General features: G+C 37.6%; 1 protein-coding gene across 1 annotated transcript in view; it reads right to left on the bottom strand.

Moving 5' to 3' along the window:
- LYST (lysosomal trafficking regulator) overlaps positions 1-22,451 on the bottom strand; it is a 59,898-nt gene extending 37,447 nt beyond the window's left edge. The window contains exons 1-15 of the mRNA XM_062489008.1: positions 22,257-22,451; positions 21,286-21,373; positions 17,215-19,291; positions 14,608-15,643; positions 14,165-14,326; positions 13,374-13,530; positions 10,858-11,084; positions 10,048-10,114; positions 9,121-9,230; positions 7,706-8,129; positions 6,505-6,649; positions 5,566-5,739; positions 3,968-4,128; positions 2,401-2,591; positions 616-861 (exon numbers count right to left, since the gene is read on the bottom strand). Of these exons, the coding sequence (XP_062344992.1) occupies positions 616-861; positions 2,401-2,591; positions 3,968-4,128; positions 5,566-5,739; positions 6,505-6,649; positions 7,706-8,129; positions 9,121-9,230; positions 10,048-10,114; positions 10,858-11,084; positions 13,374-13,530; positions 14,165-14,326; positions 14,608-15,643; positions 17,215-19,291; positions 21,286-21,373; positions 22,257-22,451 (5,460 nt within the window). The remainder of the gene's footprint in view (positions 1-615; positions 862-2,400; positions 2,592-3,967; positions 4,129-5,565; positions 5,740-6,504; positions 6,650-7,705; positions 8,130-9,120; positions 9,231-10,047; positions 10,115-10,857; positions 11,085-13,373; positions 13,531-14,164; positions 14,327-14,607; positions 15,644-17,214; positions 19,292-21,285; positions 21,374-22,256) is intronic.
- Positions 22,452-22,703: the final 252 nt, after the last annotated feature.

Genomic DNA, 22,703 nt, shown 5'->3' with positions numbered 1-22,703 from the left:
CTTCAGAGACTGCTAGCACAAATACTAGCCTCTCCATGTACAGGTCACAATTAAGCAGTAACTAAGTTAAGGCCTTACTATTTTTCAGATAGCAGTTTTTCTTAGGATAAGCCTTTGAACACGGCTGAACAGTTATCACTAAAATACTTTCACTATTCACTAAATAAAAAAAAGCTTTGCACACCCTATAGTTTGATACTTATTCATACTTGCACTGTGAATATCCAGTGGTTAAAGTGGTCAAAGATAGGCAATTAAGTTAGGTGCCTCAAAATCAAAGATTAAAAATATAATCAGCTCTAAAATATCCCTAAAAATAACTTCTCTTGATAGTTAAAAGCCCCATTTCTGAATCAGAATGTAACTCCCATCTTGCATACTGCCATATTATAAAAACCATAATGCAACACAATTATAATTACATTTCCAGTTTAAGACTACCTGCATGATGCAGTCTTATGACACAGGTATATTTCACAAGTTTTCTTTAACAGAAAAGCACCACATGAAGACTAGAGCAAGGCAGCTAGAATAATGTGATTTTCTACCTAAGATACAAGGAAAATTTTATATGGGAGAACATGTACACACACCGCTCTCCTCCAGACCCCTTACCCTAGCAAAGAGGAAAACAAATGCACCAGTGCCTCCAATTTCATGTAGTATACCCTGGAGAGTTTTATATTCAACTGGCTGAAGTGCTTTTAGGTGATGAGAGTCCAACACATTGCTCTGAACTTCTTTCAAACTGAAAGGTCTCTGAGAAGGTACAGTTTTCACTTGGCCTTTCAGTCTAATCACTGGCTCATATATGGTGTACTGACCAGGGCAGCTCGTGGTATAAACAACAGCAAGACTCTCCTGAAAAAAAGAAAAAGGTTTAATTTTTTTCTAGAAATTTATTACAAAAAAACCTCCATACACCAAGGATACAAAAAGCCAAACAACAAAGTCACCTAACAGCAAGCAGTAACAACTTCAGCAGTTCACTTCTACTTTCCCATTAACATGCACTGAGGTTGCGTGTGGATACATGTACACTAAAATGCAGCAGGATTCCCAAATGTCAGCAAACTCATACAATAGCTAAAGCACAGAAAATTATGAAAATACAGAAATTTCACCAACGATCCCCCCCCTCTCATCACCTGAAGAATTACATAACTGTTTTGCACAAAAAACAAAGTTACTGACAAATTTAAAGTAAAATTAGCATATAGCGGTATTTTGAGTAAACAGTTTCCTTTTCTAAAATGGCAAGTCCAAAATACTGATGTTTTTTAAAAGCTTTTTGTTTCAAAATCTTTAGCTTTTTGTTTTAATTCTATTCTTTAATCAGCTTTGCCATAAGAGAAATTCAACACAAGTTTCATTAATGAAGAGACTTAAACCAAAACCAAAGCTTCTAGGGAAAGTAACTTACTTTCACAGAAATGTAAAATGATCTTATTTGGAAGGTTATTAAAAATAAAGAAATAACTTCACTTAAGGAGCTTTTGCACTCTATGCACAAGTGCAGATTAATTTATCACTTGAGCACATGGTTCTTTTCTCTGCCTATCTGGTGTTCTGTAAGGCAAAATAAGCTTATAAATTGAATGACTGATTTGTTAAGCTCTTATCCCATTCATTTCTTCTAAACCAATTCAAAATTTAGTACCATTGTCTACAAGGATCCCATCCAGACAGAATGAGCCTTTGCCAACAGCTACCAAATGATATCAGAAAAATCCCTCTAGCAGGAAGAATTCATACAGCAGGAATCACTAGTGTATGAATTCCCAGAATATAGCAGGCTTCACTAATAAGCAAGTTTTATTTTATTCTTCTGCTAGGAATAAGTATATTTACACCTGCATCTGGCAGGGATGTTTCAGTCTGGAAAGATGAGGAAAGCAGTATCTGCCAGCTGGAAAATGATTTTTCAGCGAAACATGATGTAAACTTACCTTCCTCCAAAACCTTCAAGGAACTCGCACTAATTTTTTGCTTCCTTAAAACCAGATAAACCGTCATTTCTCCTCTTCTCAGTTTTTAATCTTAAAAGGTAATTTAGCAGTCCTCGGCTACTTTTACACTAATGGAGGGAAGAGCTATGTATCCATCCTAGAGCTTTTGGAGGTACCCATTTATCCACTATGATTTAATGTGCAGTATTATATCTGAATATTGGTACATCTAGAAATTTTCAGAACCCATCCTCAAGCAAAATTAAATGGTCACCCTGTATGGGAGCTGAACTCCATACAAATAAGCAGGAAGAGCCCTGCAATAATCTGAATGAGAAGAGGATTTGATCTTCTCTGTTTTGATCAAATGAAGCAATTTGGGAGACAGCTGGAAACATGTTCCCACTTTCTCAATCAGTTCTAAAAGATTAAGGACCAAGTAGAAACTTACAATTAAAAGCCCAACATCCACTTCCTTTTTTGTCATGAAGAGTTCCTTAATTTGTTCACATTGCAGAATCTCTTTACTTATGTACTTGGAGCAGTCAATCAGTGTTTTGCCATATTTACAAGGCATTACAGATGTGAAGTCTGGGCCACACGTGTACAAGTAAAATGCTTCCTCTGGTCCAATATTTGCACCTAAAATCCAGAAAACAATCTGTTCATTCTTTACAATAAAGCAAAATTCACACATTGGCTAGTAGGATCAGAGACTTTACAAAGAATATCACCAACTGGATTTTGTAGGCTCTGATGACAAAACAATCAGTGCAGCCTAATGCTTGCTATTAGCGACAGTAGATCAGTGACTTCTGACACATAACAGACTAGATTAATTCAGTGGCAAAGGCAACTGAAACCAAGTCAGGAAAATGACCTGCATGAACTGAAGATCAACATCTCTGAATAATGTAACTTTTTAAAATTGAAGTCATCTGTCCAACCCTCCTCAAAGCTTGCAAAACATAGCAAAATTACAGATAGCAAAAACATGCTGCACTGCTTGGGAGTCTTGGGCAGTGACTGAGCAGGATGCAACAGCACCTCACTACAACTCACAAAGGAAAAAAAACATAAAGGAAGCAGAAGACCAAATTAACCTTCATTCCCTTTCTTGGCAGCAAATCTTGGGTCATCTGTGACCTGAGAACATAAACTTAAAAGAATCATCCAGAAGGACCCAGGTTCAGGTCATCCAGATATGGGGGTGCATGACAACTATACAGCAGCAAATCCAGAGCACTCTGGATACATCTCTTAGGCAGGCAGCAGGCACATGGCAACCAGACCCTGTAGATTCTACAGGTTACATTTGTGACATTTCTTGCCTATGGCCCACAAATACACATCTACACACACAGGACCTGCATGCACCACACATCCTGGGCAAACTGATTTCACTTGTGGAATAGTCCTGACTGGGTCACAGCATCTGAAATGCCAGGTGACAAAGCAGCAGGGTTCCAGCATTCAGCATTAAGCAAACACCCAGAAGTACTTGATAGGACTTCCCAAGGAAGAAGGAGAATTAAACATCTAAGTAATACTACGAGTCCCAGAAATAAGTGTGCTTAACTCAGCATTCAGTGATCCAGATTTTATTAACTTTTTAATATGCTTTACATAATTTGAAGCTAGCAGCTTAGCAGCAGGTAAGTTGAAATAAATTTTCCAGGTAAACGACTGAGTGCTTTAAGAGGGAATAAAAAAATTTTTAAAAAGGGAGCAAACATCAAACTCTCTATCCCCTACCCCAAGGTATCATTTTAAAAAATTCTAAGAAAATTGCCAATTATGGAACTAAAAGTAAGAGAATATGGCAGAAAGACACATCAAGAAGTATCCAAAACTGAAATATTTGCCTACGTTCACCCTGGTATTACCCTGCTAAAGGGTGTAATGTTGTTTTTACTATAAAAACTTGGCATGCTAAAAATATATTAAAATAAGCCTTTGATTTTGGAGGGGAAAGAGGAAATGAGCACTTTTTCAAGAAAAAAAGCATACAAAAGTACCATTAAATAGAAGCAGATTTCCAAGATCCCATCTACCCGACAATCGAAGCAGATCTTCTTGGGATGATGTGCAATGGCCAATCATGCAAAATGTTTTGTTACTGTCAGATGATAAGCTTGTTTTCCTTGGTAGTGCAAAATCTAAATTAATCTCACATTGCCTAAAACACATATAAACAAACAATTTTAAATATAAGAACTGATCAACATTGCTGTCTAAGATATTCTGCTTGCGTTCAAAATTCATTTTAATATTCAGTAGCCATGCTGTCATCAACACTAAATTACTGAAGTCCTCTTCAACTTCCAGGCACCTTAAAGCTCAGTGACAATGATATATGCATTCCAATACTGCACAGAACAGATGAAGAGAGTCCAAGCCAGGGTTGCCATGAAATCAGCTTCTCCTAGCTCTGAACGTTCTTCCTTCTTTCCTCTGATCTTGAAGAAGAAATGGTATCTAACACTATACATACTTCTAACATACCAAAATTTTTCAATAATTTTTACTATTCCTAACAAGTGAAAGTCCTTTGAGCATGCTAATGCACATCATGAAAACCGAGATTTCCACATGCTGGAAAACACCATGTTGAGGATTTGCTTGTACCAGGAAACATTGTCAGAACTGGCGTGCTGCACACCCACAGGCAATAAGCCTGATGCTTTCAGAAAGCATCCAATTAACTTTATGTGCCTTTACATAAACAGACTGATTGGACTGTAAAGGTCATTCAAAGCTTCCTGGAAAGAGCCTAACTATTAGCAAACAACTAAAATCTATAGCAACTAAAAAAAAAAAAAGCAACTAAATCTATATACAGAGACAACCTCAACAACTACACATGGGGAGAACACTGCAGTATTTTTAGCTTTCCCCTATATCTCCACATTTGGAAATTTTTGAAATACCAGCATGCACAGACTTAACATAGCCTTCACAGACTGGACTTTAAGAAGAAAAAGTAAAGACTGGTATTTAATAAATTCCTGTTTCCCTGACCAGTGAATAATTCATGCAGGCACAGGGCCACTCAACCTAGTATCAGGTACCTCATTTAGGAGCATGGACCTCAACCTTGCAGTGGAAATAGTACTTCACACTGTCAGTTCTTGTCTGAAATATTTTTTAACTTCTTCCCTATTCATTTTTCTCAGTGAAACAAAGTGACTGCCTTTTCTCCTACTCCTTTTAATTCCTACTTCCAACAATATTACCAGTACCTGACCTACACCATTTTAATTTGGATTCAACCAGATACATTATGGCTGCTGCTAACTCCATGCCACAGCTTATTTTGGATCTTACTCAAAATCTTGTAGTACTTGCCCCTTTCACTTATTTATGATGAAGAAAAACACTTATGTCTGCACTGGTCCATGGTATAAACTGACAATTCTCAAAGTAATCCACGAATATTCTGGATCTCTAATATTCTAAAAAATTCCTAATAGTGTAACATGCTCCCTTCTCCCGTCCTTCTAGAAGACTACTCAACCTTAACTGCAGTTTGCACCAAAACACTGCAGATGTTGTTTTACCAGAAAATATCTTTTAAAGAAGATAAATATCTAGGTACAACTAATATGTTCTTTACCTCTGACCAGAAACCCACAGCAACAGCTTTCCATGGAAATTTTTCTTGCCTTCTGGTTTCTGCAGGTACTTTAATGCCAAATGCTGCCACCTGCCCACAAGGAAAACATTCCCTGGAGATTCAGCCTGTGCCAGAAGACCAGCTTTCATCTCGTCATTTGGATCCATGCACATACTATGAAAACATCACAATAGGAAAAATGAGGGTGAGTGTTTTCATATTTGCATTTTAAGGTCCAAAAGATGCACATTTTTACCTCAGTTAATTTGAGATTGCATTCCTTAACTTTGATAGATAATTTTTTTGATTACAGTATTTTTACAATGCTCAACATAAGCCAGGGAAGTCATCACAACATTTTCACCTTAGTTATTCAACCTGTCTGCATAAATCTGCTTACACTTAAGATAAAGATATCTCTATTTTAGAGAAAAGTTGCATTCAATTTATTGAATTCAGGCACTCTGAACACTAAGATAATGTTCTAAAACCGCAGTTTCAGATCAAGGATACTTGAGGCTTATTTATGAGAACTAATTTGGGGCTAAAATGTGCTTCAGAAGATTAAAACCAAGACTGTCCCAGTAAGTACTACATAACAGCAATTTTCACTGCTGAGGTGTGAAAACCTACAGCTGCAAAAGTTTTTTCCATCTTCTTACATTTATTGTGTCATTTCATTAGAACTTGAATTGCTACCTTGTGTGCAGTTATTTATAAATGACTACATGAAACATACAAGACCAGAGCTTAACAGTTGAAGCTGATAAACCTGTAGATCTGTATCCAATACACTTACTTGAGGTTGCCCATCAGTGTGCAAGATGTCTCTACTATAGAAATTAGTTCTCTACTCTCCATTGCTATTCTTTGCAAGTTGCTACTAGAGGTAAAAATACAGTATGTCCACAGGACTGCTTCTGGACTAACACACCATACCGAAATATGAATGCTCCAGTGTTCAAGTCTGCCCAAACTTGTATCATCAGAGCTTTGGAACCCAGTGAAATTATATGAATACAGCCATCTTCAACAAGTTTGTCTCCCAGGCTTACATATTCCATTCCTATAGACTTCGTTTCTTCTAGAAATAGAAATATGTTGCAATTACAATATAATACAACAGTGGCTTTCACAGCATATATCAAGTGTGAAAAGAAACAGTTCAGGTACTGCATAGAATAGTTTTTGATTGGTTGAGGTCTTTTGGTTTGGTTTTTTTAAGCAGGTTGACTAATAAGCTTGATTCTCTCTAGAAACCTAGGTCTCAAACAGAAATAGAGGAACTTAACATTAACCCAGCACTTTACATGTTTTTCGTTGTAATATATAAATCCACTCAACTGAATATAGTACACCAATGATATTTTTGACATATCATATTACATTCCGATGTTGAACTACCAGCGTGCACCAAGAAATCTTCAGATTTTTTTTCACAAATCATCCTACCCTTTAAGCATGAGCAGTATTCTTTATCAAGCCAAAACACAGACCTAACAAAAGCAACTCTAGTGAGTTTCAAGATTCTGGGTTGGGTTTTCCCTCCTTATAATTGAATACAAAAAGAAGGAAAAAAAGAGTAAAGGTATTCCAAGTGCTGTGAATGGGAGGCATTTTAAATAAGAAATTTTCCCTTTACAAATTATAATCCAAAAGATTCTTAGAACAGTTTGGGAGAAGCTGAGTCCCTACAAAAGTATAAACAGAAAATTATTGTACAGCTATATGCATTTACATGGTGCACACACAAGGAAAGTTAAGAAGATTTATACAGAGTCAGCCTGAAACTTGATCATTGATACATTAAATCAAATTAACTTGAGCAGTTCTTTTCCATAACCACAGCTGCAGCATTTATTATTTTCATCATAACATGAAGTAGCATAAATGTTACTGAAGTTACAAATTCAATGAGAATACTACATTTCTAAGGAAGAAAGCATTAATCTAATTCAAAAACTAGGGTTGGAAGTGTTGCATCTCTAAGTATATAGTACAGAAGTCATGAAAAAATAATGAAAAAATCAGCTACCACTGCTGCTGAAAGTTTATGATTGATATTAAAACTTTTGTATATAGTACATAGACCAGAATCCTTCAGTGCTACCTAAATAAAAACAAAATACTATATCCTCACCTGTGCTGTCAAAACTGTTCTCTCTTACAGCAACGAGTCTGCTTCTCCTCTTGACTTTTTTCCCCTTTTCTGCTGAATTTTCTGTTTCATGAGCATACTCCAGGCGAAACCACAGTGAAACACTGAAGCCATCGGACATGTGTGGCCAACAGTTTTGCCCAACTAAAGGCAAGTGAATTGGGGCTACATGCCAAGAAGAAAGTAGCTGGTGACTCAAGTTTTCACCATCTGCCTCTTTCTTACTCTGTGACAATTTTGCTCTTTTTAGTAGTCCAGCATTTTTATTGTTGGAAGTGCCAGTGCATTTTTGTGAGGAAGTGCTAGTCAAATTTGTGCCATTCAGTAAAGGAAAGGCAAGGTATTGTAATGGAGTCATATAAATATTAGTGTTTATGATCTTCAATACACCCTTGAGTAGTACCTCCTAGAAGAAGTAAAAGAGAAAAAAAAGAAGCTGTTTACACCATGTAGTCAAGTATTGTGCAACTAAATAGAAGCCTACTCCTCATTTAAACTTGGATTCATGTTTTTCCAAGAGAAGTGAGCTCATATAGCCAAACCTACACACACTGGCAAAGCATCAGGTAGCAACTTACACAGACTGTGGCCCAACAAAGCTTTGGGGGCAGATCAGACTTCAAGTTGATGCTTAGGAATCAGCTGAAATACAGCAGGTGGTCATTGTGCAATCTTATCTCACTTCTGTTATCAGCTTTTACCCTGTGTTTTGAGGCTGGTTAAGAAAGTACACATAGGCCATGACTTCGTAATTGCATAACCAGTAACAAAACTAGCTCAGCCCTTAAGCCAATAAGTTTCTCTTGTTTTTTGGCTGATAATTACAAGCTATCATTGAAAAACTGACTTGTGACACTTGGTTTAGTATTATTTCACACTGCACAGTAATTTTTTTTTATTTTCTTCCACTTGTATTTTTCTACAGACTCTCACATAAACCAACAGAGTTATGTCAGCAGGATATCCCACACAAGCAGTAGATTGCACCATCACACCAACCAAATGAGGACACTTTCGAATGTAACTCCTGCTGCTAAAGCATTCTTGAAATAGTGAGATGCCTCATAACTCTAAAGGAATTGCTTCCAATTTTACAGCTTTATTGTTGTGTCATCTGTGACCACAAGGACAGTTTCTTTGAGAGCATTCTTGGTTTCTTGTGCTGAAGAGAATCTCCAGGACCAACACACCCTTCAAAACCCTTCTCTTCTCATCTCCTCTTTCCAGTTTTGAGAAGGAACTACTTCTACATTCAAATTTTGTTTGCTCTGATCAGTTCAAATATTGCTGTGCATCTCCTTATATTTCCCAAAATTCTTGGACACAAAAGGATTTTCTTTTTGCTTCATTTTTCTCATTAGACCTCTGAATTTTGCTGTGTGCTACTCTATACGTACTGTACAAGGTGTCTGCTCCAAAAATATCCTCAGAAGAAGAGTTAGCTCTTCTGAACAGGTCTGTGAACTCATCAAGGAAACTAGCAGATCTACCAGCACCATCTGACATGCTAAAAAAAAAAAAAGGAGACAATATTGTTGAAATTTGTTTTTTTTTTTAAGGTTTAAAAACTCATATTCTATGCTATTGAGATGAAAGATTAATCTGGAATTTGAAGTGCTTTTCAAAAACATTTTAAATTAAGGAAGCAGTAACAGCTACAAGATGAATTCAAGAGAGATGCAACAGTACATCATGATACTATAACTGAAAACGTCATGGAATCACTCAGTGCTATCCTAAATTTTCTCTAGGGTTTGCAAAATGGAGTCAAAGTCTGAAAACCAAGTGTCTGCCTTGCAAAGGCTCTCCCCACAAAGCCACCAGAGATCCAAGTCCTGGGATGGGCTTATACCACCTCCTGTTGTGAAGCATTATGGGAAGCTACCTTAGGGCAAGCATTTTCATAGGGCAATGCTTCCACATTCTTGGATTAGCTAGCTGCTTTTCAGTTTGAAATAAATCTCAAGACACCATCAAGATCTGGGTTACAAAGAAATTGAAAATATGGATTCACGTTATGATGGAATGAGAATCCATCAGCTGCTATTTTTTGCAAGCAATGTTTAACACTGTCACACTAGTGTTTATGGTTTCAATTATCACTTTCAGATCTGCCAGTATTTCTTTAACTTATTTCCACTAGCTCAGAAATAATCCTGTATTTACACTAAAGTTGTGCAAGTTTCCTCCAAGTTAAAAAAGCAACTGCATAAATTCACACACCAATCAATTTCCTTTGTCAATTTTGCATTTGCACTGTTTGACTGTGTATGCATTAGATTTAAAAAAAGCAGCATTTTAAATTTCATGGACCTTTAACTCACCATGAAAACTAGAATCTGTTTGTGTCAATAGATTCAAAAATCCTCCCAAAAGATGTTTAACAGCTCCCTGTTGAAAAGAATAGGTAAAATGAGTATCTGAAGAATATACACCAGCTCAACAAATAAATAAATAAATAAATAAATCTTCCAATCAATTCTTGCCTACTATTGATTTTAATAACAATTCATATTACTTGAAATTATGGACTGTTTTTATATTTGCCAATGAACAATCTTTCATATTCTGTACAGCTCAGTTGCAGAAGAGAGACTTTGAATTTCAAATTATTATCTTTTGCAGGAGGGATACTCAATTCAGTTGTTAAAAAGGTAACTGTGAGAAACCCCAAAGGATCATGAAGGCATGACCATTTGCACAACCAACTTCTAATACAAATTTATGAAGAAAAAAAGCATGGAATATTTTTGAGGCACATGACTCACAGTTTCTAAAAGTACATATTCAATAAAAAATTTAGAATGCTTCCATATACACAAATACAAGCAGATATCTGCCCTTTTTTCCTTAGGGCCCTGACAATAACCAAATCTACATGTAGGGAATGAACAATCTTGATGAAAAAAGAAACATGCAGAACTCCAAAGCTTTGTAGGACAAATACCTTTCAATAAATTACTTAGCTCCCGGTAACTTATATGCAATGCAGTTGACAATATCAGTCATTTACACTGTTTCACATCTTATCAAATCCCATAAAAAGTGAGAATATTCAAGACCACTCTATTAGGCAGGATAAAATTAAAGATACAGAATTGCTAAAATGTTGCCTCTGTTAATAACATTTTTACCTGTTCTATAAGGACAGCGGCATTTCTCGCCTTCTGGTTGATGATATTCAGGCAGCTTTGGAACACATGAGCAAGAACATCTAAACCTGCATTACCAGCTGAGAGCAAGTTTAATTCTAACATGCAGATTTCAGGATACATTAATTCTCCTTGACTGATGTTTTCAGCTAGGCCATTAAAATAACCTGAAGCACCAGTACATCCTGGTTCTGCCTTTGTGTCTGCTCCTAAAAAGAAACCACATATGTCTTACTGAAACTTACTCAGCCGAATGCAGTTTGCATCATTTAAGCAGAACATCAAGGGACATACACCTCCAACCTTCTCATAGGTACAAACCAAAAATAGTCACTAGGTTATAAACAATTTTCAGAAATTAGCATAATTTTATATTCTGCTTCAGGTTTTTCTATTTTCCTGCTAACTCAGAAGGGCAAGGATGCAGTTTCTCCCATTACATGCTCTTAAACTATCTGGCTTCTTTTCCTGGGAATTGGACACACATAGTGACGGCAAAATGTGCAGTTCATGAAACACAACAGTAGAATCATTGTAACAGAGCCCCAAGCTTCAATACAAACTTTGAGCCTGCCAAGAAAGGAGGCAAATTTAAATAATTTCATATTAAAAGGTTGGAGTAAGCAATTTATTATTTAACTCCGAAAATGCACATGACAGAATATGTACATGACCATCAAAGAAAGAAACCCAAATATGTACACCTCCCCTGTACACATCACTTAAAATTATTCAGTACAGACATGTGTTACATGCAAATGTATAAATGATAAAGCCTAGTCATGCAGGTAAACAGCAGCAGTTTGATGCAGTTTATTAAAGCCTGCTGCTGCTCATGCTGATTGCATATCAGAAAATAAGCACCCAGCTGTGCTCAGCACAAAGGAAAAAATTAAAAGCAAATTCGTGTTTAAAATTAATTACACAAACAGAATACAGCAAGATACGTGCACATCGATTGTTTAGAATAAAGAGATATGCTGTAAAACATGGGGGCTATCAAATCAAATGAAGTATGTGATTGGGAAAAGCCAAATAGTGCTTGCCAAACCTCATCACCTTCCACAAGGAAGAAACATGCTGGGTCGACATGGAATGAGCAGTGGATGTCTATCTGGATTTCTCCAAGGCTTTCAAATGTTTCCCACAGGCTTCTCCCAGAGAAACTGGTGGAGATAACGGGTCTGTGCAGTGGGTGGCCACTGACTGCCTGGCTGCACCCAGAAGGTGGTGGTCAATCCTTTTTAAACTGGACACTGCCACCAACAGGGTTCCCCAGGGATTGATATTGGGCCCAACACTGTTTAATATCTTCGTGAGCGATCTGGGTGATGGGATCAACCCACCCTGATGGAGTTTGCCAAGGATACCGAACTGGGTGGGGAAGTGGATACTTGGGAAGGGAGAACCACCCTGCAGGAAGACCTGGATAGGCTGTAAGAGTGGGCTAACAAGGACCTTATGAAGTTCTGCAAGGACTAATGAAATGTCTGCACATGGGAAAATGGAATCCAGGAGAGCAGCACAGACTGGGACCTGCCTGGCTGGAGAGCTGGGGTCCCAGTGGACAGCAAGCTCAGTATGAGTGAATGTGTGCTGCTGTGGCAAAGAAAGCCAATGAGATGCTGGGCTGCATCAACAAGGGCATCACCAGCAGAGAGAAAGAAGTTATCATCCCACTCTATTCAGTGCTTGTCAGGCCACACCTGCAACACTCTGTTTGGTTTTTGTCCCCACTACACAAAAAAGACAGGAGAAAAGGTTGAGAGAACTGGGCCTGCTCAGCCTTGAGAAAAGGCAGCTTAGAGGACATCTTATCACCATTTAAAAGGTAGAAAGAAGATAGATCTACAAAGAAGGTAGATTCTTTTTTGTCCAAGGAGTCACATGAAAAAAAGCAAAGGGTAGCAGGTATATGTTACTTCTGGGGAAATTCCACATAGACACAAAAGGGAAGTTTTCCCTAATGAGAAATCAGACATTGCAATAAATCTCCCCAGCAAAGTGGTACATTGGGTACTTTAGATTCAGATGGACAAAGTGCCAGACTGTCTTTTCTAAACTGTGCTTTTGTGAAAAAAGGTTGGACAAGATGATCTTTGGGGTCCCTTTCAATCTGGTATTCACATAATTAGCATAATTAGACGAATTTTCACCAGATAGTTAAAATTCTAAAGAAAAATAAATTGAGCACTGATTTTCAAACAAACTACAGATGCATATCTCTATGTTTCTAGATCACAATAACACATTTGAGCAATGTGACTTTAGAAGCAAGAGTCACGTAAACTGAAACAACCAAGACAGAACAATTTCTGTAACACTCAGTAAGAATATTTATCATCTCTCCATCTGTAACTCCATCGTACCAAAAGTAAATAAAGTCAATTATTTCTATCTGTTAAAGGTGCTTGCGCTGTTTTGTTACATCTCAAAAGACAAACAAGCTTTACTTTATCATAAAGGCAGCTTTGTATATTCAGAAAGTTCCCATTTACCTTCAGTCTTGGTTTCACTATCATCAGGGTTACTTTCACTATCTGCCTCGTATCCTTCCTCTTCAGCAAAAAGTTTAAGAGTAGAGCATTGCGATTCTTCAGTTTCTTCAGAAATTTCTTCAGGTTGTGACACAGGCTCCTTCTCAGTGTAATGGGTCTGTACAATACAACCAAATAGACTGCCATTGGTCAGAAAAAAATGTTTGGATCAGAAAAGCAAGTAATTTAGAATCATCCAAATGCCTATTTTCTCTGAGCCCATTGGGAAAAGAAACAAATTAATCATACTCCTCCAAGAAACCTGAGATACATCAAAAAAACTTCATTTTGTAGAAAAACTGAATCTGCAAAGAGGGATTTCTCTTACTAACTGTTCAAAGTTTTAGTAAGCAGCATTAAAACTGTGTTTCTAAACCACTATCACCATCAGCATGCACCTTTACATTCACTCAAAGGTGAAGATGTCCACAGCCACTAAGGTTACTCAACATTCCCACTTGAAGCTCTTCCTTTAAGAGTTCATCACACTGTTGTGAGATGAGAGTAAAGAGAACATCAGGTTGACTGAGCTTGCTACTTTTTGGGGCATGACTCATTTCTGAGCAGTAATTGTGGGACCATATCAATAAACAGCATTCCACTTTCATATGCGAAACAGAAATTTCATCTTCAACTGTCACAATAATCAAGCACATTTAAACATTTCCTATACAGTTTAAAAAGGCCCAGAGAACAAATCTGAGAAAATATTGCATTTTTCAAAATTAGACTGTTTAGCTGGTGTTTCATACCTTTTCAATTTTTTCTTCAGAATGATCCAGATCAGCAGAAAAAGTCCCCAATGCAACACGAAGCAGTGAATCAAACAGAGGCTTTGCCAAGTCAGTTTCTATCACTTTTGACTGAGCAAGCTGCTCTCTTATTTCAAGTAAGATATCATCCACACAGGTATTCTGTATTTTGGGGGAGAAAAACATTTTGATTCATGTTACTATTGCTAGCTAACAGAAATAGTCAATCTCCTTCTAAAAAGGGTACTACTCAAGCAGACCCCTACTCTGACTACTAAGCTCATTATTTAGCTTTACACTTTCAGTACTACACAAAACACGGTACCAGAGAAACTGGGTAAAGTTTTTACCTCTCTAGAAGAGCTTTTGACTAAATTATTGTTAAACTAATATTGTATGAAACAAATACAAGCAAAGGAAGCTAGGGGAAAGTTGCACAGTACCTGGTGAAACATCTCCGCTTCCGTCTTCTGCTGCATGGTGCTCGCACTGTGCAGACAGATGGTCAGCAGTGCTTCCAGAAGTCTGATACCTTGAAGTGCCCACTCAGTCTCCTCTCTTGCAGAAGTCCTTATCCCTTCAAGATTGGCAACTGAAGCAACCAAAGGGTGTTGTTCTACACTCACAGGGCTATCAGAGGCAACAGAGTCAGGCACCAGCTGCTCAGCACCAGCAGGACCACCAGAACTATCAAACTCCAATTGCGTCACCTCCCTGCTTTTAGCCAGCTGAACAGAGTCATCCTTGTTGAGAAGCTCAGTTCGAGGACTCCCATGTGAACTTCTGCTGCTTCCATTCAATACTCTCTCCCTCTTTTCTTGCCCCTTTTCCTTATGTTTTGCAAGTTTCTGAATTATCAGGATTAGTAATCTCTGGCACGCTTCAAAGCCTCCAAGTCTATGGAACTGCCTCTGGAAAACTGAACTATACAAATAGATGCAACGACACATGGACCAAATATCGGCAGCCCTATGAATATGTTCCAGAGAGGGCAAAGTAAGGCTTTCCAGGGACAGATATGGTAATTTGTGGCCTAATGGCTCACTAGCTGTACTATCATATCCTGACGTATCTTCACATTCATTAGCTGAATCCTGTTCACCATCTGCTTCTTTACTTATACATAAAAAAGCAACACAGAGGAACAGGTTTATTGTGTTGATGTGAATGTCTTGGCTCACAAACTTTTTCTTTTTTGGGTAAGCCTCTTTCAAGCCAGCATAAAACTTGCTCAGGCTTTGAGGAACTTCTGAAACAGCATGTTGGCTACAAAGAGAAGTGGGCAAGTCAGACATAGATTCCTTTTGTTCACTGCTCAGGCCTTCCAGTTCTGGTGTTGCTTGGTCTTCCTGCTGATCATCAAGGCAGAGTATCAAAGTCTCTAACACCTTCAAAGAATGGCTTCTTAATGTATCTAAGTAATTTAACTCAATCATTTGATTCACTCCATTACAACTCAGAAACAAATCTCTAATTACTCTGCAAGAGAAAGCATAAGAAAGTTACTTTATAAACCAGCCAAAAACTCATGTAAGTCAGCAATTGCTATAAATTACTGTAAATTAAAGAGAAGAGGAACTAGTCTGCAGCATTCTAGGATCCTAACTCAGCATCATCCAGCTGGTAGTGGAAAAATTTCTTGTGGGAAATACCTCCCTCTAAAATACAGACCACAAAAATGTAAGATGTTCAAAACATTGAGGGTGGTTAATTAACTTTATTTACAACACTTGCTCTTTAGTGGTATTTCCTAGCCCAAATTTTTTATTAGCAACTGAAGCTAGTAACTATCTTTATTTCTCTGTTTGGTGATTTCACCAGAAACTAAAGATCCCTTCTCAAATAAACTTGAAAACATATTCCTAGCTGTCTACTAGTTACATGGATGATGAATTCCAGATAAATTCAGGAATATCTTTCAAGCATAAGTTTTTGTGCAACTGTTATGCCAGCATGTCCAGCATCAAAAAACTTTCCATATACTTGCGTCCAGGCCTGTTTTTCCCTTCTTCTACTCTCCAAGTATTATGACAAGTATTATGGCAAGGAGCTGTAATGACACTATGTTTGCTTATAGATATCCACCTTACTTACCTCCCATCTCCTTCTCACAGGATCAGTTTTACTCTAACCAAGTTACTCTAGAATCAAATGGATCATTTACTTATTTATTCCTACCTTTAAGCCAGTAAAAAAGTAGGACACTAACCTTTTTTCTTAATCTAAGATTTATTTCTCTTGCTTTTGCCACTAAGTACACTTTCAAAAATTAATAGCTTCTGATACAGCTTAGGTTAGAAGTTAAAACTGTATTAGATAATCCCTTTACATAAACTAGAGCACGAGTCTACTCTTTGTCTTGGATAACCCCACTAAATTCACTTCAGGACCCCAAGAGAAATAAAATCGATCTTAGCTGGACAAAAGGACACATTTATATTCTGAAAAAAATTCCATATATTTATTAAACAATTCTTTTCTCCATTTAAGAATAAATAAGTATTTTATGCCTTGGGAGAATGTTTGTGCCCTGTGTTTTGGGGTTGTTTTGGCTTCTATTCCTCAACTATGCTTAAATGAACAGGATTTTCTAAGTCAGAAAACAGTTATTCAGGAAAAATAAACGTCAAGCCTTATTTTTGAAAGGTGGTTTCTATAGTGACCAGTCTAGAAGGAAAAAGAAAGATCAGAAAACTATGTATTCTAATTCCCACAGAAAAAATGACATATCAATCTGTTTAGCATTCCTGACTAATTTTAGAACAAGGAATGGAAAGGCAGAGAACATGTCACACTGGACAAAGATTTTATTTATTGGTACAGAGTTTGCCTTTCTAGAGACAATAACTCATGAGTAGAGAGCCCTCACTTCCAACAGTTTATGAATCTAGGCTTGTATCCTGCTACTCAAGTATTTGTCTAGTTTCCACCTGCAATAGCCAAACGTTACCTAGAATCCAAATAAAACTTACATTCAGATCAGTAACATGTATACAAAGCTCTGTTCTTAATCAGCACATGCTCCAATAATAGACAGAAAATCAACCAACCTGGATTTTAGCAACACAGGGAGCATCTGCAAATAAACCTGAAGTACTTCAGAAGGCAAATCCTGGCTATGGTAACTGCATTTGAGTTTATCAGCTGTACTTAGTCCAAGCTGCTGTTGAGCATGGCAAGCTAGCTCAACTCCTCTCTTAAGCATGGGATTATAGATACAGTTATACAGTTTCCATTGGACCACTACATTTCCCTTTAGAATTAAGTGGCAAATATGGCTTGCGATCTGTGCGCCACGTAGTTTGTCTTCTTCAAAAATTATGTCCTGATAAGCCTCCAGTGCCTGCCATCTCAACAACATATCTTCAGATCCAGTGCTAGGCAGAATTCCCTGAACTCTGCAAGAGGAACTAGATGTTGGACTGGCATCCCTGGAGTTGCCCTGCAAGGCATCTTCCAGCTGAGCGAGCTGATCACAGTCAACAGTACATATATTGCATGATGCTTGTATAATTTTTGGAGGCATTTCTGCTCCACCCAGTTGATCCAAAATAAATTTGTTAAGGATGTTCAATATGTGCTGTTGAAAATTTTTTAATATTGGTGACTTGGAAGCATGGAGCAATGGAACAATCACAGACTTTGGGTCCATACAACAACATATTCCTACACTGTATATACCTGAGAGAATCTCAGCACAGGTACTGCTCAGAGAAACTCGCTGCAACAAGTGCAAACACTGGTGTGCACAAATAGCAATGCAACAGCATCTCTCGGGATAATCAACTTCTCCGTCAGCAGTTTCAAAAGGGTTTTTGGAAGCTTGGTTTTTAAAAGCAGATACAGAGAGCCCAGAGAGATCCCTGTGGTGATTCATGAAGTGAGAGTACTCACATCGTCTGTGCCGCTTTCTTGTACACATTGATTGATGGAGCTGCTCTGATTTCACTTTTTTGACAGTGCTGATTATTTTCATGATGCTGTTGATCAGGGCTTTCAGATGTTCTGAGGCTTCCCCAGGTACTCCCTCATTCTTCATACATAGCCATTCCATTTGAAGAACTGTTACTTCAAACAGCTTAAATCCCTGCTGCTGTATGAACTCATGAACCAGATCTATAGCTTGGCTAAAGTAGAATGGATTGGAGGCTGCACTTTGTAGGCAGCAGATCAAAATCTGCAAGACCCCTTCTATAACCTCAGGTAGAAGCAAAGCTCTGTGACGATACCTAGAAAATATGTAGTCATCCTGAACCAGCTGCTGTAGTGTTTTCTTATATTGTGGAGCAAAAGGACCAGGTTGCTTTTCCAAGCAAATTCTGATCTTTAATGCTGCTTTAAGTAAGTCTGTTAAATTTCTTCGTAAATTTTCAGGCATTGTTTCTGTATTGCTAATGTCTAAAGACATAAGATGCAGCACTGTTCGAAAGAGCATCCTTTGGATCAGAGCTACAGGTTCTCCTGTCCACCCTGCAGAAACTACTTCATTTTCCGTATTACTACCTACATTGCAGGAGTCTCCAAATCCTGATAAGAACTCTGTCAATGTGGGCACAACACTCGCTGAAAGAGCAGAGCTGTGATTCAAAGTAATATCAAATTTGCACACTTTCTCTAGGAGAGACAGTAAGACATGGCATAAGTCAAAAGGAGAGTTATCCATGCTGCTCTCAGAAGTTCCTGCAGCTGGTTCATTCAAAACCTCATATGCTGAAATAACTTTCCTGGAACTTTCTATATTAGGGGCATCGGTATTAGAACCTGGTATCACTTCGGGAGGTCGGCAATCACTTCTACTTCCAGGGCAGCTGTCCCTAGCAGAAGAGGTTAGAAAGGGCTGCAGTATCTGGGAGCGTCTGTGTTTTGTTATTACAACATTCTTCTCATCAGAATTGCCTTCGGAATCCGAAGTGGACAGCTGGGACCTCCTTGCATCTCGCACAGAGTAGCGGTGGGTGGTTTTGCGCAGACGGCCGCTTTTTCGAGATCGAAGACTGAGTTTTACAGAAGTCTGAAGAGATGAATGAGCACTTCCATCTAAGTTTAGTTTTTCCTGAGTAGATTTCACAGAACTTGTATTATTCTCTTTGGTCAGGCATATGTCTACTGTAAAGGGTATATTAAAATCTGTTGCAACAAAGATAACAAAGGAACATTAGAATACGTAAAGCATTTTTCCTAATTTTATAGCTAGGTACTTCCAGATTTAAAATACATGGCAAATTTATATCTTAATAGGTTTTGCATACACCTGTGTCAGACATCTTCAGTATAAAAGAGCTCACATTTAGGGGCCACACTGGCTATTTTTAAAGCCTAGGCAAATTATTTCATTTTCTATTTAGAGTTAAAATTAAACAAAAGTGTGCTAAAAGGTTTCCTAAAACTTTTTGTTAGCACAACTATTCTCAAAAAACCATTCTCATAGAGATATTGTCAAGGTAGGTGAAATTACTTTTTAGTAAGCTAACTAAAGGGAGGAAGAAAGGTCTTTTTAACTTGATTCTCCATTGTCACTTTTTGCAACTCAGCTGTTTAGGATTCAGGTGTGTTGGCTCACAGCCCTCTTAGCATCCATGAGGACATTGCCAGTGTACTGGTGGGTTATAGAAAAAATAAATTTCTCTGCTTATTATCAGCGCAAATCTTCAAGTACACAGATCTCAGTCTTTTCACTTCAGCATTAATTATTCCAAATAAAAGCAGCAGAAATAAAAGTAGTGGATTTTAAAATAGTCAGGGACAAAAGGGAGACAGAAAGGAACAATGCTTAGGGTCCTGAATATTCCTAGAAAAGCCATGACAAAAACCCCAACTTTCAAGTATGCAGTATAAAATTTAAATCTGATTCAATGGGCAATAACATTTTGAAGAATAAAACGGAAGTACTACTTCTTCATTTGTATCAGTAAACTCCAATTTAACTATCAAAAAAGCAAGCAAAGAAACAACTCCGAATGTTCTTGAATTAACTCCATTGTTATTTTTAAGCAGTGACAGAACTGTAACTGGATGATTTGGGCAGTAAAATGGCTACCATAAAACAACTGCAAGTATCCTCCACTCTAAATTCAGTATTTAAAAAAATGTCATAGCTAACAACAGCCCCCATCCCCACAAAGCCCCAGAAACCCACATATAGCTATATTTAAACTGAAAGAAAAGATGCTTCCATGTACAAGCACATCTGTACAAAAGTCATAGTTGTGATTCTTAAGGAAGAAACATCATCTGCTTTGAAGGCAGGAAATTAATCATGAGTACTTTACCAAACAAAGGATAATACCTGTACAGAAAGAGAAGAGCTGCCTAATACACGGGATGTACTTCAGTTGAAGAAAATCCCCAACTACTTAGTGCACAGCTGCATACATCATGCTTAGCTTACTCTTTCCGTACTAAGAGAGGGTAATTTATAGAACTGAAAGCTGTGCATTATGTAGTGCATAAACCACAACATCTTAAGACCTATTTATACAACAGCCTTTTAAACTAACCCTAGAAAAGCCACTAAGTTGTCATAGAATAACCAAAACATTTTTTTAATTCTATCATGCTTACAGGAGCAAGAAAGAATGATGCAACTGAGCAAGCAGGAAACCTTGTTATAAAAGCTCTATGAAACTGGTCCTTTAAAGACTCCAAGTCTACAAACATTAACAAACGCCTTCAATTTGGAGGAGTTTAAGATAATAAAAAAAAAAGCCTGGAAGAGCTTGGGTACAAATCCTTAAACTTTCTCAAACAGTCAGGTTTTTATTTTCATTTTTCAGTTTTCATTTACTTCATTCTCTGTTTTACCTTCTGGAAGGGAAAAGAATGCATCAGACAGATGTAAGAGCCCAAAATGAAATATAAAAATATGACTCAGATCACGGCTATTTCTTTGTTTCGTTTTTACACAGCAACAAAAGCACTGCCTTTCACACTGCCCAAAAGCCTTTACCTTCTCTGCACAATTTTTTGGAATTTTTAAAATTTAAATTCTCTGCAGCATCCACATCTTCATTCCATGTTAGAGGATATGTACTACAATGAGCTACTCTTCAGTAGTTCTAGGCTCTGTAGTAAAACACAAATAAACTTTTTAAGTGTTTAATACTGTAAGTGATAAAACACACCTATTGCTCTTTCTTCCTGGACAGGGATTTTCCACACCAATGGCAGAAGGGACAGCAGGAGGGTCAGAAGCTCTTCTCGACATGTCAGCTCCTATGTTCAGAACAAAATAAAAACAAAAGATCTTGTATTTTTAAAAAATAGATTAACTTTTTTTATTTTACCAAGTTATTTGGAATTCAGTTCCTTATGCCTTCCTGCTGTTTTAAGCACTGAAAAAACGACCTAGCTACAAAGAGCACTATAATCATTAACTAGAGCCAATCAGAAAGCATCCAAGATATTTATTGCACCGCTGCAACTGTTTCTATACAAAGCTCTCCTAATCCCCCTTGTAGAAAGAATTATTCAAAAATGAAAACCAGGCAAGTCAGAAGCACAAAACATAGTAATTGAAAGAAGTCAACACCAAGCCCTAGACAAATTCGAAATTTTGCTCCAAAAATGTAACAGCAAAAAAATCAAACCCACAGAATAACCACTAAAAAAACCTCCACTCCTACTGGTATTCTAACACTTACACACTAAGAACTTCAGCACAGGGGAGAACTGTAGAAAGCACGGAATTCAAACACAATTCTTTTATGGGATGCTGTGCAGCACTATCAGAATGGTTTCAGTCCTAAAGATCAATAACATTTAAGCACAAAAAGCTGACTCAAGCATTTTGGCTCTTTACATGATTCTGGGACACGCAACTGAAGTCTCTTTCCACCCAGCTACTGCACTTGAGCTTCACACACACCTTAGTCAAATATGAGCTGGCAAGCAGGTCTATGATTAGTCTTCCATTTTCTGCTCCTGCTGAAGGACAGAATGCAACTACAACATCTTTTTGAATTTCTAGTCTTCCCAATTAACTCATGCGCTTTCCATAACAAAAAAGAAAACCAGCACTGAGAACAGTGTGAGCCAGAAAAATCCACACAGTCAAAGCTCAATACAAAAGTTGTAACCACTTAAGAAAAGCTACTACCTGATCAATTATTGAATTCAGAGTGGTAAGTAAAATAAACCCACGGCCTTGAACTAAGTATTGTCCCAGTGCTGCCATATGAGTTTCTTCTTCTTCATCTTCCTTGGCTTCTGTCCTCTGTACCACTGCATTGCATAGTCTGTTGACATCAGTCAAGAATTCCCGTGCCAGTGAGTTACTGGCACTGCTCATGTCTGAGCTGTAAGTAGAAGAAAGGACAGAAATTAACTCCATCAGAAAACACATTCCTTATACACAAAAGACTGGGGGAAAGGAGGGAGCATTTCTTCTGTGTTTCTCACTCCCTCCAAAAGACAGTGTCTGTTGAACTGAGAAATCAATATACCCATGTAGGGTAGAAGGGAAAGAAAAGAATAAACTTATAGAACTTCAGTGAAACCTTAGGACCCCAAACACTGATTTCAGAAATCTAACAGGTAAAAG

The sequence above is a fragment of the Cinclus cinclus genome, chromosome 3 (genome assembly GCF_963662255.1).
Source record: "Cinclus cinclus chromosome 3, bCinCin1.1, whole genome shotgun sequence".
NCBI lineage: Eukaryota > Metazoa > Chordata > Aves > Passeriformes > Cinclidae > Cinclus > Cinclus cinclus.
The sequence above is the reverse complement of the archived record's forward strand: the minus strand, read 5'-3'. Positions and strand labels throughout refer to the sequence as shown.